This window comes from Chanodichthys erythropterus, chromosome 2 (assembly GCF_024489055.1).
Source record: "Chanodichthys erythropterus isolate Z2021 chromosome 2, ASM2448905v1, whole genome shotgun sequence".
In the NCBI taxonomy this organism is placed as follows: domain Eukaryota; kingdom Metazoa; phylum Chordata; class Actinopteri; order Cypriniformes; family Xenocyprididae; genus Chanodichthys; species Chanodichthys erythropterus.
The window spans coordinates 21,326,627-21,343,237 of NC_090222.1; the positions used below are offsets into that span (position 1 = coordinate 21,326,627).

Sequence of the window (16,611 nt, forward strand, 5' to 3'; positions counted from 1 at the left end):
AATATGCGTGCGCAATTTTGGTAATAAATGTGGCCCCTGGACACAAAAGCAGCAACTGTTGAACACAGCTGGCCATTACAATGTATTCTGCTCAGAAATCACATCTGAAAATTGACCTGGTTCTATGTGGGTGTATAATAGTCCACCTGCCACCATACACTTTTATTCAAACAACTATGGACTTTGTGAAAAACAGCATATTTATTTGAAGAAGCTTAAATTGAAGTTGTGCAGCCAAGAGAAACATCAGGTAATTTTAAGAAAAATCCAAAACATAACAAATAAGAAGTCTGTAATGGAATTTTTTTATTTCTTTCTTTTTAAAAGGTTGTAAATACAATGGAAAAAAGATATGATATGGAACAACAATAAAAATAGGTAATATATCAATCAGATCCTGGGATGGTAAATCTTACACGTGTTTTTACTAATTATTGAAAAGTCTCAACAGCTCTACATATGAGCACCATAAATTTATATTATCAAATACTGCACCGAAATTTGCATAGTCATGAGTGCCTTTCAATGCCAGGCCATTTTAAAAGGGCATAGTACATTGTTGTAGTACATTAAGGCAGTTTTTTTTTTTATAAAAGTCCTAGTGGAAAAAGTTCTCTTCCAGTTACTTATTACAATATTTTATAAACTAAAACTTTAAACTCCTGGGCAAAAAAATGGTTCAGGCCAAAAGTGGCAAAATATTCAGTGGTCGTTTAATGGCCTTAACCATTTTAATCACAAATCACTGGTCAGGAAAAGCAAGAATTGCACAATTTCTGTAGTAACTTAGCACAGAATAGCCTTCCCCAAATTGTAGACAGCTTTTTACAGGAAGAAGAGTCAGTGTTGTTCCACTCAATGTTAATGGCTTCAAACAGTTCATGTAGTTGAAAAATGTCTCCTAGTTTGTTTGAGTTTAATGTGACACTAAATATTCACTATATGGTTGAAATCTGGACTTTGATCAGGTCAAAATATGAGTTTGATGGACTTGTTCTCAGGCCACACATTGGTTGTCTTTCCAATTTGGGAAAAAATAACATCTGATCATTCCTCTTTAGATAATTACTATTAATTTGTGGAAGCAAGCCATTCTGCAATATTCTCCTGTACTCCAAAGCATTCTTTTCACAGTAAAGTAGTTCACCAATACCAGCAGCTAACAATGACACCTCTTTCTCAACGCTTCACTGTGGTAGAGATGCATTTATTATTAGATTTCTCGGCAGATTTTCAAAGACACCGCTCTGGAGCATCACCACAACTCGTGTCTCGTTGTGATTCATCACTCCACACACAACTTCCCGTATTCTGCCAAAAACTTCATTCTGTCTTTGATGTTTTTCTGAGACCGCATTGGCTTTTTAAGTAGTTCATTTGCTTAGATTTCACCAATTGCCAGACCAATAATTTGTGGTTAAAACAATTGAAAGCTTAGTGTTTAGCCATTTTGGACTTGGCCCATTTTTTTGCCCAGGTGTGTAAACATCACTGCTCCAGGAACAGCTTGTATAATGAGCTCCTGACAAAGTCACATCTCTATGCATGACACAAGGTTATCTTTAGAATAGTGAGATGTATTTTTGGTTGTAAATACTGTTTCAAGGCACTTTGGTACAGTACAAAAATGCTGTTTCCATAGGTTAAAAAAACAATGCAAATTCAATTATTCACAGTAGTCTCTTTGCCAGTCCAAGGCAGGAAATGTGCCATTTCAGTCATCAGGATTTAAGCAGCAAACACCTTGTCATCTAATAAGGCTCCAAAGGAATTTCAATCACATCCTCCTCAATGATCTCACCCTGTGGGAACATTGGAACAGGATCCGAAGCATCTTTCTGGCACGAGATATCTGTGAAAGGGCTCAACCAGGCCACAGAAAGAGGACCTCCGAATGCCGACTTCATAGCTTCCCAGGATGTAGTCTTCTCCCACGTAGGGTCTTCACGCTTTAACTTTTCAATGCCCTGCATCAAGAAAAACATCACCTCTGTGACTCTCAAAAGAGATATGAAATAATACAAACCACATATACATGGAAAACAACATCCATATTGGCAAAAAAAAACTTACATTCCATTGAGTGTACTGAAAAGAAAGCAAATGGTTACCATGGTAAAAAAAAAAAAGATGGGCATGGGAAGTGAATTATTTTACTCATGCACCTGCGTGCTGCTGGTGTTTAATCTTTAATGAGAAAGAACCCAACTGGAAGAAATGGTTCGACTGTCACTTTACGGAACAAATTAAAACACATGAAGCATGCAGCATGCCTTCACATTCCAAAGGTGATCTCTAAAGAAAAAGAAAGACAGACCATTTTAAAAAGCATGCGATCAGGCAAACGCACATTGAATGTGATTGAACGGCCTTTATATCGGTAGCAATCAAAGCTTACCTCCATCACACCAATCAAACAGGGACATCAGCCTAATTTAATACTAAATATAATTAGTTGTTTTTAGATTAATTTTAATACCCCAAACCACAAAGGCTGGATATTTCTGAGCAAGGGAACCATTCATAAGACAACACAAAAGAATAGAAAAAATATACAAGGACTGTTTGGGGAAACTAGGTTAGTGTCAAAGACAAAAACGAAGTGGACAGGAAAATGCAGATCAAGCAATTTTGAAAACATTTGAACTTTTTGACAGTGTTTCAGCTGCTGAATTTCCTGTAATCCATTTTGAGACTTTCCAGAAGCAGAGACGGTTTCGCGTGTGGTTGTGCAATTAGGAAATCCAATGTAAGACACTTTATAAGTGATGTGTTGTTATATAAAGCACTAATGACCAAGTGTTTCAGGTTTTTAATTCACCATTTGACAAAGAAGAACAGAATGATTGTCTTTTTCATACACACTTAAAGCACATATCATCTGTTCATCATAACAAAAATGTATATTAATAAAATGTAAAATATATGCAGTTAACCAAAACAATGGCAACAATGGTGAATCAGTGAAGTTGTTGAAAACACATTTTATCTGACATGTATTATCCAGATTTTTTTATATACTGTATATAAACGTAGTTTCTTATGGTCAAATTCCCACAATTTCTTATACATTTCTGCAAACCAGGTTTATGGAAACCAAAAAATCAGCTATTTATTTCTGTAATGGAGTACCGTAAGAGCTGCTATCATTCAAAATGTTATGTATAACAGCAAAAGTACTTCTGATATCTCAAAGAACATTCTGTACATTTATAAAATAATTATTTCAATGGAATTATTTTCACTTTTATGCTTTAGGGGTGTAAAAATGATCTGACAGTGCACTGAGTATGGAATTTAAAGAGATAGTTTACCCAAAAATTTAAATTCTGTCATCATTTACTCCCCCTCAAGTTGTTCCAAACCTATATAAATGTCTTTGTTCTGCTGAGCACAAAGAATATATTTGGAAGAATGTCTGTAACCAAATAGATCTCACCCTCCATTTACTTCCGTAGTTAAAAAAAATACTATTGTAGTCAATGGGGAGAGATCTGCTTGGTTACAAACATTTTTCATTCTTTGTGGTTACACAAATCTTCCTTTGTGCTCAGCAGAACAAAGATGTGTATACAGGTTTGGTACAACTTGAGAGGGAGTAAATGATGACAGAATTTTTCATTTTTGGGTGTAAAAACATTAACTTTCCCTTTAATGTTTAATAATATCCAATCTATGTTAAATTCTGTTATATAACACTTGTGAATGCAAAAAGTGGTAGATCACTTTGTTAATATTTAGCTACAGTATGAACTGTCCTTTTAGTTACATTTCTGTTTATTACCATTTTCAAAGTTATTCTAAACAAAAGTAATCAAACCAAAATGTGATCAAATGTCACGACCACATCATTTAGTATAGAATCATTTAGAATTCAAGCTTTGTCAGAACAAATATTTACACTCCCATTAAACTTCCTATAATAATATTTTATACTATTTTGTATACAGCCAAAGTCAATAACCCATGTTAAAGGGATAGCTCACCTAAAACTGAAAATTTATGTCATCTCATGTCACTTCATCCAAAGCCAAAAGAATTTAGTTCATCTTTGAAACACAAATGAAGATATTTTTAAAGGTGCCCTAGAATTAAAAATTGAACTGATCTTGGCATAGTTAAATAACAAGAGTTCAGTACATGGAAATGACATACAGTGAGTCTCAAACACTGTTGTTTTCTCCTTCTTATATAAATCTCATTTGTTTAAAAGACCTCCGAAAAACACTCGGATCTCAACATAACACCGACTGTTACGTAACAGATGTAACACTATCAAACTCATTCAGAATCAAATGTAAACATCCAAATAAATACAATACTCACATAATCCGTTGTATTCATGCAGCATGCATGACGAATACTTTGTAAAGCTCCATTTTGAAGGTTATATTAGCTGAGTGAACTTTGTTTATGCAATGATAGAGTCGAGAGCTCGGGAGGGGGCGGAGAGCGCGAGCAATTAAAGGGGCTGCAGCCTGAATCGGCGCATATTTAATGATGCCCCAAAATAGGCAGTTAAAAAAATTTATTAAAAAAAAAACTATGGGGTATTTTGAGCTGAAACTTCACAGACACATTCAGGGCACACCTTAGACTTATATTGCATCTTGTAAAAAAACGTTTGATGGCACCTTTAATGAATTCTGAGAGATTTCTGTCCCGCCATTGAAAGTCTATTCACTCAGATCTCTGACAGTTCAAAACATTCATAAAAAGATAGTAAAATAAAAAGAAATTGTGTCTCTTCACAATTTCAAAACCGCTTGATCCATATTGGATTTACGATCTCCTGTATGAACGTTTTGATGCATCAGCGATTTGGGTCAATAGACTTTCAATGGAGGGACAGACCTCTCTCAGATTTCATCAAAAAATATCTTCATTTGTGTTCTGAAGGTGAACGAAAGACTTATGGGTTTGGAATGACATGAGCATGAGTAATTAATGACAATTTTCATTTTTGTGTGAACTACCGCTTTAAGGCCTGTTCACACCAAGGACCATAACAATAATAATATTGGAATCCACACCAACAAATGATAATTCTCTGTTTATCATAAGTGTGCACCGCAATTATGTCATCTGCCGCTTGAAATGCTCAAGCTCCTTAAAGTAGTGTGGATTCTGACTGACTGTCACTGTTATCATTCATCAGCTTGAAAAAAAAAAAATCATTCTGAAAGTGATTCCAACAATATCGTTCCTCTGTGTCATTATCGTTATATAGTAGCTCTGGTGTTGACTTCCCTATTCTCCTAGAATTACAACCAATTAAAACTTTACAGTAACAGATATGGTTTTCATCCATGGTGTAAACGGCCCTTTATAAATTTCTTGTATGTAAGAAAAATAATCCTTTTTAGTGAATGGTTGTCAGTGCTCTTATGCTGTAAACCAGGAAAGAACAGGGGTTTCATATTGTAGATAGGTATAAATAATTAAAAGGACGTTTGAAGGTATTTCAGAAAGTAGGTTATCATTTTGGACAGTCCAGCAAGATACTGAAGAGATTACAACAGTGATTATATTAGCATAAATTGGCTTCTATTATGTGCGCATCATTCATCTTTATTTCAGTGTAGCTAGGCAGAGATGCTTGAGATTATGACATGATGAAGCTTCCACTTTCTGTTTTTAATTAAAATAAATAGAGGCAAGGATAATTGGATATGCAATAATTTGTTCCCTGAAAAAAAGAAGAAAAAAAGAAGATGAAGGTGATTTAGTGTCACTGGTAAATGCTTCGCTCAAGTCGGGATTACAAACAAATTTAAAGACGCTGTTTATAAGGGCAGTCCAAGTGCACTCGAGTCTCTAGCTTAAAGCTTCCTGAGCTCAGACCACATACTGGTAGGGGTCAGCTTTCCCGTGGTCAGGTGTGGAAAACGGGCTAAACCATGCTATCGAGAAGGGGTGTCCGAATACCGCCTTCATGTTCATCCATTTTGTTTTTTTAGCCCATCTTCTCTCTTCCTTTTTCAACTGCTCTATGCCCTAAAAACAAGAGATAACCGAGACTTCAGAGTGTGTGAATATTACAAAACAAAAGAGGAAAAGAACAACTGACCCATTCCATAAAACAGAACTTTAACCATGTTTTCTTCTTAGAGGAGTTAATTTAGTGTTTTTAATAGTGTAAAATCATGCCATTAAGTTTATGTTCAGAATAAAATACTAGCATACTGCTTAGTCCATTCAGTGCAGTATACTGTACACTACCCACTTATTTTATAAAAAGATTGTGAAACAATGCATTATGTAATGGTAAGTATTTCAAACAGTAGCATGCTACAATAACATTTTCTTTGTAAAATGTAACATTTATAATCCAATTTTATGTAAAATGCCTTAAAGGGATAGTTCACCCAAAAATGAAAATTCTGTCATCATTTACTCACTCTCAAGTAGTTCCAAACATGAATGTATATCTTTGTTCTGCTGAACACAAATAAAGATATTTTGAAGAATGTCAGTAACCAAACAGTTGATGGGCCCCAATGACTTCCATAGTATTATATATATATATATATATATATATATATATATATATATATATATATATATATATATATATATATATATATATATATATTATACACACACTATGGAAGTCAATATCTTCTTTTGTGTTCAACAGAAGAAAGACATTCATAGAGGTTTAAAACAACTTGAGGGTGAGTAAATGATTAAAATGTTCATTTTTGGGTGAACTATCCCTTTAAGTAAAATAAGGATTCAAGAAGGCTAAGAAGGTTAAAAAGTACATTTGACATTACTTCAGGTTTATTCGCCACACTAGGAAAATAGGTAAAATTAAGTGCATTGTGTTTTGGGATGATGGGTCACATCCAATATTCATCTTTTTGGAAATATTTTATCAACATTTTTTCTAAAACTAAAATTATTTTAGTTCATTCATCAGTCTGGAAAAGGAAGTTCAAGTTGAATGCATTGCATTGTTGGAAATTTGCTTACTGCACACAATATACACTACCATTCAAAATTTGGGGGTCGGTTTGATATTGTAATGTTTTTTTTGTTTTTTTTGTAATGTTGTTTAATCAAAAATACAGAAAAAAAAACAGCAATACTGTGAAATATTAATATACATTAAAGATTTAATTTATTCCTGTGATGCAAAACTGAATTTTCAGCATCATTACTCCAGTCTTCAGTGTCACATGATCCTTCAGAAATCATTCTAATATGCTCATAAAACATTTCTTATTATTATCAATGTTGAAAACAGTTGTGCTGCTTAATATTTTTTTAATATTTAAGATTCTTTTTCATCTTGATCATTTTCAAGTCCATTTTGTAATGTTTTTGAAAGAAGTCTCATGATGGCATATATTTGAGTAAGAACAGTAAAAGTAAGATTGTGAAATATAGTCCGGCATTCTTCCTTTTTGTCGCCATCTCTGTTTGAAACCTGCGATTGCAGTCATATGCGGAACAGTTATCTGTACGTGCGTTGTGCATTGGCACAGCTTGTTACCGCAAATTAATCTAATGTTTGCTGTCAGTCAGCACACCGGTGTGGATACTATACTTCAGAATCACAGATTGTAGTCTTGAAGTATGACCAAAGTAGGAATTTTCACCGGAAAATGTCATCTGAACAAGAAAGTAACAAATCTGCCACTTTTGTTCTGACCAACTGATGAAATAGTTTTGAACACAGGCTGGTTATGTACTTTTTTTTTTTTTTTTTACCAAAAAAAGTTATGGACTGCAGCTTTAATAAGTCTTTACTGTCACTTTTGACCAATTTAATGCACCCTTGCTGAATAGAAGCATTAAAAAAAATGGAACGGTAGAGTATATACTGCAGAAATAGTACACTTCAAGTAGTATGATAGTATGCTATTCTGAGCAGATGCTACACACCTGCAATTATCAAAGGCATCTAGTGGATACAGAACACACTCACACACCATTGTAGTCCATCAAAGAGAATCTGATGGCATTGTCAAATATCATCCTCCTCAGAATAAGATTTAAAGGATATTGTTGCATCTTTAAAACAGGAATATGTGTGGATTGTGTTTTCCAGGTCAGTTGTTAGAAGTTCACAAGAACATGTGTTATGCAAGTATGTTGCCCAAAGCACTGGATCACTTGGACTCATATGTGAAATGCCAATATCGTGTGTCATCATGTACAGTATATTTTAAAAAAAGGAACGTTATGTGCCAAATAACCAGCTCGGATACATGTAAGAGTATTACTGTTCAATACACAATGACCTAGTTATACTTGTTGTATACATGTCACATTTCACTTCAAGCACACTAGCATTTTTTGTAAAACTGTCCACACATTAACCTAAAAATAACAGTGCATATCAGGCCACAGGCACTACCTCCACCACATACACCCACTGCCGAAAGGAAGCGATTTCTTACCGTCTCATCTGTGCAGATGGAATGGACTTGGGTGCCAAACATCACAGAGGTAAAGATGAGGAAGAGGAGGCCCTCAAAGCACAAAAGGATGAGGAGGATGACAGTGGCTGGAGGGGAGAAGGAACTGCACTCTGGGGTCAAGAGGAGAGAGGGAACACACACACACACACACACACACTGCCTTATCACAAGCTATACAATATACTAACACAACTACTGTATAAAATATTTGTAACCAGAAGAAAAATAAAAAAGAGAGGGTTTACGGGTATGAATATCTGGCAACACATCTATATTTGCGAACTATTGCGCAAACTAGGACAAAACACGGTTGGAAAGCATCTATATTAAACACATCTAAACATGGGTTAAGAGGTTTTATCTTTTAGCCAAGCTTAGTTAGCAATATACCAGTGATCTGTTTGAAAACACCATTGATTACACTGTTTTGGATATAAATATACAGTTTGGGGTCAGTTAGATTTTTAAAGTGTTTTTCAAAGAAGTCTCTTATGATCACCAAGACTTTATTTAAACAAAAATACATTAAAAATAGTAATATTGTAAAATATTATTACAATTTTAAATAGCTGTTTTCTATTTTTATACATTTTAAAATGCAATTTACGTGATGGAAAAGCTGAATTTTCAGCATCATTTCTCCAGTCTCCAGTGTCACATGATCCTTCAGAAATCATTCTAATATGAAACAGTTGAAAACAGTGCTGCTTAATATTTTTGCAGAAACTGTGATACATTTTTTCAGGGTTCTTTGATGAATAGAAAGTTCAAAAGAACAGCATTTACTTTTTTTGGCAACAGTGTTAAAGTCATTTGATCAATTTTGATAAATCCTTGATGAAAAAGTACTACTAAAAATCTTAGTGGCCCAAATATTTGAAAATCACACAGGCTTTCTCTTTCATCCAAACAACCTCCCAATAATGCTGTGAGTATATTCACCAGCACACTGAACATTAAACACAGGTTAAAACGCATTCCTGAGAGGAAACAAATAAATAAATAATGCGATGTTGAATTAAAATTTCATATAAAAGTGTCACAGAAGCTGTTGTAGGGAGGTTAGCACACGTCCCCAAACACATTAAGTCATGGTGCTCATCTGTGCAATCGGAGTTTGAATCTTGCTTTAAACATTTGCTTGTATCACTTCCCCTTTTTCATCACCTGCCCTTTGACCACTCTTAGTACCAATAAAAGTGCCATTATTAATATAGTCTGTCCATCATAAAAAGTGGCATAGCAGCACTTTTCTGTTCTCACAACAAAGGATCAACTTCCTCAAGCACACAGACCATGGTCCACTTTTATGATGCTTTTGCAAATTAAAATGGTTATTTACATTATAAGTGAAGGGAAAAAAATGACCCATATATAAATCACAATGTACTGGAAAGAAAAACACTTTTGGAATGAGGGTGATTAAAGGGATAGTTCACCCAAAAATGAAAATTTGATGTTAATCTGCTTACCCCCAGCGCATCCAAGATGTAGGTGTCTTTTTTTCTTCAGTAGAACACAAATGATGATTTTTAACTGCAACCGCTGCCGTCTGTCAGTGGTATAATGCAAGTCAGCGGGAACTTGGACTATAAGAGTAAATAAAACTTGCTTAGACAAATCCAAATTAAACCCTGCGTCTCGTGACGACACATTGATGTCTTAAGACACAAAACGATCGGTTTGTGTGAGAAACCGAACAGTATTTATATCATTTTTTACCTCTAAAACACCACTATGTCCAACTGCATTCATCACTCGATTTGTTTGGACTGATCGTGCTCTGACAGCGGCAGTGATGTCTCGTGCATATACTTCAATGAGAGTGAGACATCACTGCTGTTGTCAGAGCGCGATCAGACCAAACGAATCGAGTGATGAATGCCGTTGGACATAGTGGTGTATTAGAGATAAAAAATGATATAAATACTGTTTCTCGGACAAACCGATCGTTTCATGTCTTAGGACATCAATGTGTCGTCACGAGCTAAAGGGTTTAATTTGGACTTGTCTAAGCAAGTTTTATTTACTGTTATTGTAGAAGTTCCCATCCACTAGCATTATTTGACTGACAGACAGCAGCGGTTGGAGTTAAAAATCATCATTTGTGTTCTACTGAAGAAACAAAGACACCTACATCTTGGATGCCCTGGGGGTAAGCAGATAAACATCAAATTTTCATTTTTGGGTGAACTATCCCTTTAATGACAGAATTTTCATTTTTGGGTGTACTGTCGCTTTAAGAAGTACTTTTATGGATTTGCAAAGGTTGGACAACATTCAAAATTGCACACTTTTCCATCTGACCCTAACATCTAGAGGTCACTGGGTTATCTGTCTAGCTAACAATAACCTGCTTTTCTTACTTACTTGTCCAGTCATCTTCAAAGCAGTAGAGAAAATGAAAGACCACCATTACCAAGGCATGCAGAGAGATCAGGCAAATGTACATCTGAAAAACACATCAGCACCAGCATTAGATGTTTGTTAGTGTTGGTTTCAAATAATCTGAATGGAATATGAAAGAAAATATATAATTAAATCCCTAGTGAAATCATTAAAATCAAATTAATATTATTAATACTTCCAAATTCATAGGGGAGTAATTAAAGTCTTATATCAGAAAGTCCAAGACTACTTCTGAACGCTTGTAAAATGCTTACAACCTCTGGCTAACAACTGTGTTTGTGGTATTTTTAGATGTGTGCAGGATGAGACTTTTTTTTAGTACTTACTGTGAAAAGCACAAAGTACTTCTGGTTATTTTCCCCGACACAATTGTTTACCCAAGGGCAATGATGATCCATCTTACGTATACAGCGCTTACAAACACTAAAATGAATTTGAAAAGAAGGTTGGAGAAAGAAAAGAGATGAAAAAGTCACTTTAACACCGCAAAACAAGTGAAAGATTGTTTGTAACTTAAACAGTGGTTTGAACTGAAGATAAAGCTTTCAAAAATATTCTATATTTATATATGTAAATACACCAACTCGGAACATGACAATGCTGCACGAAATGTGTAAATGATTAAAAGATGGATGATATAAAGCATCTAAAATGATATCAATTGTCTTAAAGGGATAGTTCACCCAAAAATGAAAATTCTGTCATCATTTACTCACTCTCATGAAGAAAGATATTTGAAACGACGCAAGAAACCAAGCAGATCCCGCCCCCCCATTTACTATCATAGTAGAGAAAATAAATACTATGGTAATCAATGGGGGGAAAGATATGTTTGGTTACTGCCATTCTTCCAAATATCTTCCTTTATGTTCAGCAGAACAAAGAAATTCATTCAGGTCTGGGACTACTTGAGAGTGAGTAAATGATTTTCATTTTTGGGTGAACTATCCCTTTAATGCAGAAAAAAAAGCTAAAATTGCAGATTAATATGACCATGATGTATAGTGCTGCTGCTGTTATGCATTTATGGGTGTGTTCACACTTGTAGTTCAGTTCCCTTGGAAAAAGATACATTTATTCCTGGTTCGCATATCATTAATACTGTCATTTTCAATACCGAACCTAAAGATACAAAACAAACAAGCAAAAGCGGCTTTTATGACGTATAGTTTACGACGTAACTTGTCGAACATTCAAATCAATGCTGTGAGCTGGGCTAAATGTGCTCACTGTATTTGCGTACACATGATGGTATATGATGGAGCCAAAGAGCTTTGTTTAAGTCTATTGTCCGTGTTGCATTCATATTTCAGTCGAACCGCACCAGAGTTCATTTGAAAGCGAACTGAGACTGATTAAGCGAACTCTGGTGCAGTTTGACTGAAATATGAACACAACATTTGTTTGGTGCACACCAGGGTTCGGATGGCAGCGTTCACACTTGAACCGCACTAACAGAGCAATCGCACCAGAGTTTGTTTTAATTAAACCAAACCTGCCAAGTGTGAACACACCCTGTCTCCATATGTTCCTCTCTCACCTGCAGTGGTGAGCTCTATCCGGTTTAATGCTGCAGCACTTGGGACATTTGTAAACCACCTGGCCTGGCTTCAGCTGCAAGCTCTCGATGTACTCCTTAGTGGCGTTGCCCTTTGGCACGGCTCCCTAAGAAAGCATCAGGCAACTTCATTTTAATAGTGGTATGGAAAGCATTTATGACACCCTGCTGAAGATTTAGGGGAGACTGGGGGCAGATATCAAACACTAAATCTCTTAAATTGCAAACATGTGATGACATTTATGCCCATTATTTTTATTTTGCTGTGTAAAGATTTGATTCCCACTGAATTCAAATTAATGTCTATTTTACATCTAGACTTGTTCTGTTGGTTAAAGAGCCCCTATGATGCTCATTTACAGGTTCATATTTTTGTTCACGGGGTCTACGTTTTTTTTTTTTTTTAAATAAATTTTCTTATAATTTACATTGTTGCAGCACCTGTTTTCACCCTCTGTCTAAATGCTCAGTTTTAGTTTCAGTTTCTTTAAAAAGCGTAATAGGCTCTGATTGGTCAGCCATCCCCAGTCTGTTGTGATTGGTCTACCGCTTAGAGCGTGTCGGAAATGTAACACCCCTAACCAAAATATTAACATATAATGACATAATGACATATAATAACATAATATTAATAATAAAAATGCTCATTAATATTAAGCTAATAATAATAATAATATTAAAAGATTATTATATATACATATAAATGTTAATTATACAAGTAATAACTATAAGTAGATATAATATATAGATATAGTAAGTTAATATCATTTCTAAGTGTTATAATTCCCCCTATATACTGTATAAAATCACCTCATAATGGGGATATTGTCTCCCCTACCCAGCAGGCACCATGAAAGCATTTATTACTGTAGGTAAAACCCACCGGGTCTGTGCACATGGCTCTGAAATGAGACGCCAAGGCGAGGAAGGCCAGACTGTTGAACAAGGTGCCGTTCACCAGGCTGTAGGTGAGGTTCTTCGATGGAATCAGCATGACGAACAACACGACAAACTCAGCAAAGAAGACAAGAAACCAGGTGATGATCGCACAAACGATGCCGCAGGCATCTCTGATGAACCACATGTTGTTTTGTCGCTCATGACAGGGAGGAAGACACTGTACAGGCTGCAGGCCACCGGCCTGCCTCTCAACGTCCCTGAAGCGCGGCACTGGACTTTTCATCCTACCACAGAGATGCCATCCTGTCAGGGATGATAGAAAAAGAGTCAAAGATGAATAAAACAGCCTAATTTCATTGCAAAAGTCAGTGCACAGTCTATTTTTAGTACACAAAACACACAAAACCAATCGGTAAGCAGAAGTACAGATGTGTTAGGTCAGTGGATCTCAACCAGGGGGCCTCAGAAAACATCCAAAGCGGCAACAAGAGGAATTAAAATGATTCAAATAAGCTAAAACACAAATCAAAAAGATATTATGGCTCAGTTTCACAGACAGGGCTTAGCCTAAGCCAGGATTAGGCCTTAGATCAATTAGAGCATTTAAGTAGCTCTTATGAACGTTCACTAGAAAAATATATTAATGGTGTGAATCTTGAGACAAAACAATGGCAGTGACATATTTTAAGATATATCAGTACAAATTGCTTTCAGTTAAAATGGCTCAAACATGCATTTTAGTCTAGGACTAGCTTAAGCCTTATATTTCTTATTTAACTCAACAACGGTCATTTTTTTGTAAGAACCAGGATTCCCAGTCATGGAAAATATGGATATATGAGGTCATTTTACCTCATATATATTGTAAAAAGTGTAATTTATAGACCTGAAAGAGACATGGAAATTAATAAAATGCTAAACGGTCATGTGCATTATTTTAATGAATAAACATTCACACCAATTCAGAAGTGGATGGATGCAAACTACTTATGTCAAGTAATCACAAATGACTAGAAAAAAGTCCTAAGTTTGTGTAGAAGTGTAAAGAAGAAGACTAGAAAAACTTTGTAGAATTATGGAATAATTTCAATTATTAATATTTCATTTAATCACATATAATAAAGTTTGAAAACTATCAGTTTTGTCATTTCAGCAGAAGTACCATAAAATAACTTTTTTTTTTGAAGATACCTACATCTTTGATAACTGGGGGACTTGGAGAAGCTTGAGATCCACTGATTTAGGAGACAAAGAGGGTCATATTTAGTGGACGCAGCAGTAAGGGAACTGCAGTCTGACAGATACAGTCACTTGAGCAGAATCAACAATGTCAGTAGAGGACACACTATAGTTCCAGTCTTTTTCCCCCTTATGGCCCACAAATACTACATCCAACTTTTATGCCTACTGATGACATTCTTGTCTACTTGGGTCCACAATAGTCAAGCATTGTTCAAGAGTGCCAGTTATTTAGCATTATCATTACGCGTTTCAAAATCAACCTCACCAAACAGCCTAAAATCTGGTCTGACAAGCCAAAGCAGCAGAAACGGGACAGAGTAACCACAATGGCGTAAATTACGCACTGACTGTGCCAACTGCCAAGACATCAGCAATAACACACAGCATCCAAACGCACTGTTCATCATATAATTACATCTCATGAAATAGAAAGTGCGTGACATGACAGTCAATAATAACACGATACTGACTGAATAAAACTGAATTCAATAAGCCAGCTGTGTGTAGAAACCTGCGCTACCTGGCCATGGCGATACTCACATATTTGGCGACATTGGTGCTCCTCGCGTTTGTTCGTCCAACCAAGGCCGAGAAGATCCAATAATGCATGGATCACACTAACAGTGGAACATGTCCCAGGTTAGTTTTAACAACAAAAAAAAAAAAAAGAAAAAAAAAAGTGGTTTACCCGATTAATGCACGGAAGCTGGTGAAATGGTGCATTTTTGTGTGGTGCCAGCTCCTCCCTTCACTGGAGAAACTGATAGCCACACCTCCCTTTCACTGGAGGCGCAACTGAATCACGATCCGAAATGGAAACCACTTCCAGAAAATGAACCATTGGACTGCTAGGCGTTGCTTAGGAGACTGAAACGTGAGTTCTTGTATTAGGGGGCGCCTATGGGGGCGCTTGGAGGCTCTGAAAGCCCAATGTCCCATTGACCCGCATTCAAATCTCTGGTTGTTTTTATACTATTGGATATATTTTGTACTAATACAATTATAATCCTTTAAAACTGTTACTTCATAAAAAAATTGAATCAGATATACAAATGCATATCACCGCGATAACGTCTTGTAAAAAGACTTTTAATGTAGCACTTATAGTGACCACAAACGAATGTGATTGGTTCGTCCTGACCAGCGGAGAGAAAAGTAACAGATACCTCGTGGTATGGCTAGACCTTCAACACACCAATTAGAGTTAACCTAATATTTTCGCTCATATTTTAAGATTGCTGGTTGCCATTCTAGCCTCTTATTTTATTTTTTGTATGTTAAATCGACGTGCACGGTCCACGGACATTATAATGTGGGACGTTGATTATTTTTGTGAAACACAAACAGAGCAAGTGTCTTGAAAAAACATTGCTTTGAGGATATTTATCCTAAATATAACATTATATATTTATAAGGTAAATAAATTATTTCAGGTCAATTTAATCACTGATTCAGAACTAATGCTAACAATTGTAGTATAATAAAGATGATAGATAGATAGATAGATAGATAGATAGATAGATAGATAGATAGATAGATAGATAGATAGATAGATAGATAGATAGATAGATAGATAGATAGATAGATATTTTTAACATGTATAGTCTTTGCAAACATATGAATGACATTTTGTTTGTGTTTTACAGAACATATTTTAGAATGAGTTAATGAATACATTCATAATCATATATATTTATCTCTTATAATTTTATCATCCACTGCCCGTTACTAAAATTACTATGTGCGTGATTAATTATATTTAGATTTTTTTTTTTTTTTTTTTTTTTAGTTTTATTTTGAAAAGGAAAAAAAGGGTACATTTTCAAGCACGGACTTTTATTGTGTGGTATGGCTGAAAATTTAAAGCGTCCCTTAAAAATTGCGCAAAATAGCCTAACATGCGGGTTGCCAGGTTGCACATACGTTCTAACCCACGTTGTTAAACAAAATCATATTGTTTGACAAAACCTTACATTTTTGTTTATTTAAGTTTATTTGAAATTGTTTTTTTTTTTATTTTATATTTCATTTTCTCTGTCAGAACAACGTGACTAAGTATTCGTGCAAAAG

General features: G+C 35.3%; 1 protein-coding gene across 5 annotated transcripts; it reads right to left on the bottom strand.

The window, feature by feature from the left end:
* Window positions 1–296: 296 nt before the first annotated feature.
* Window positions 297–15,342, bottom strand: zdhhc3a (zinc finger DHHC-type palmitoyltransferase 3a). Of its 5 annotated transcripts, none has more exons than XM_067404770.1 (8): window positions 15,230–15,342; window positions 14,495–14,534; window positions 13,283–13,602; window positions 12,382–12,506; window positions 11,168–11,264; window positions 10,803–10,884; window positions 8,412–8,542; window positions 297–1,967 (listed from the first exon to the last, which is right to left on the bottom strand). In XM_067404770.1, exons 3-8 carry the CDS (start codon window positions 13,580–13,582, stop codon window positions 1,752–1,754), a joined length of 951 nt encoding a protein of 316 aa, XP_067260871.1. In that variant the 5' UTR covers window positions 13,583–13,602; window positions 14,495–14,534; window positions 15,230–15,342; the 3' UTR covers window positions 297–1,751. The 5 variants fall into 5 exon arrangements, with proteins under 5 accessions (XP_067260871.1, XP_067260864.1, XP_067260855.1 ...); XM_067404763.1 differs by having other exon boundaries at window positions 15,082–15,304; XM_067404754.1 differs by lacking the exon at window positions 14,495–14,534 and having other exon boundaries at window positions 15,082–15,304.
* Window positions 15,343–16,611: the final 1,269 nt, after the last annotated feature.

Excerpts from the sequence above, each read along its gene's own strand:
- zdhhc3a (XM_067404770.1), bottom strand. The coding sequence starts at position 13,582 with ATGAAAAGTCCAGTGCCGCGCTTCAGGGACGTTGAGAGGCAGGCCGGT. Across the intron at positions 10,885-11,167 it reads AGTACTTTGTGCTTTTCACA|ATGTACATTTGCCTGATCTC; the intron begins GTAAGTACTAAA and ends TGTGTTTTTCAG. Across the intron at positions 1,968-8,411 it reads CCATCTGCACAGATGAGACG|GGCATTGAAAAGTTAAAGCG; the intron begins GTAAGAAATCGC and ends TTCTTGATGCAG.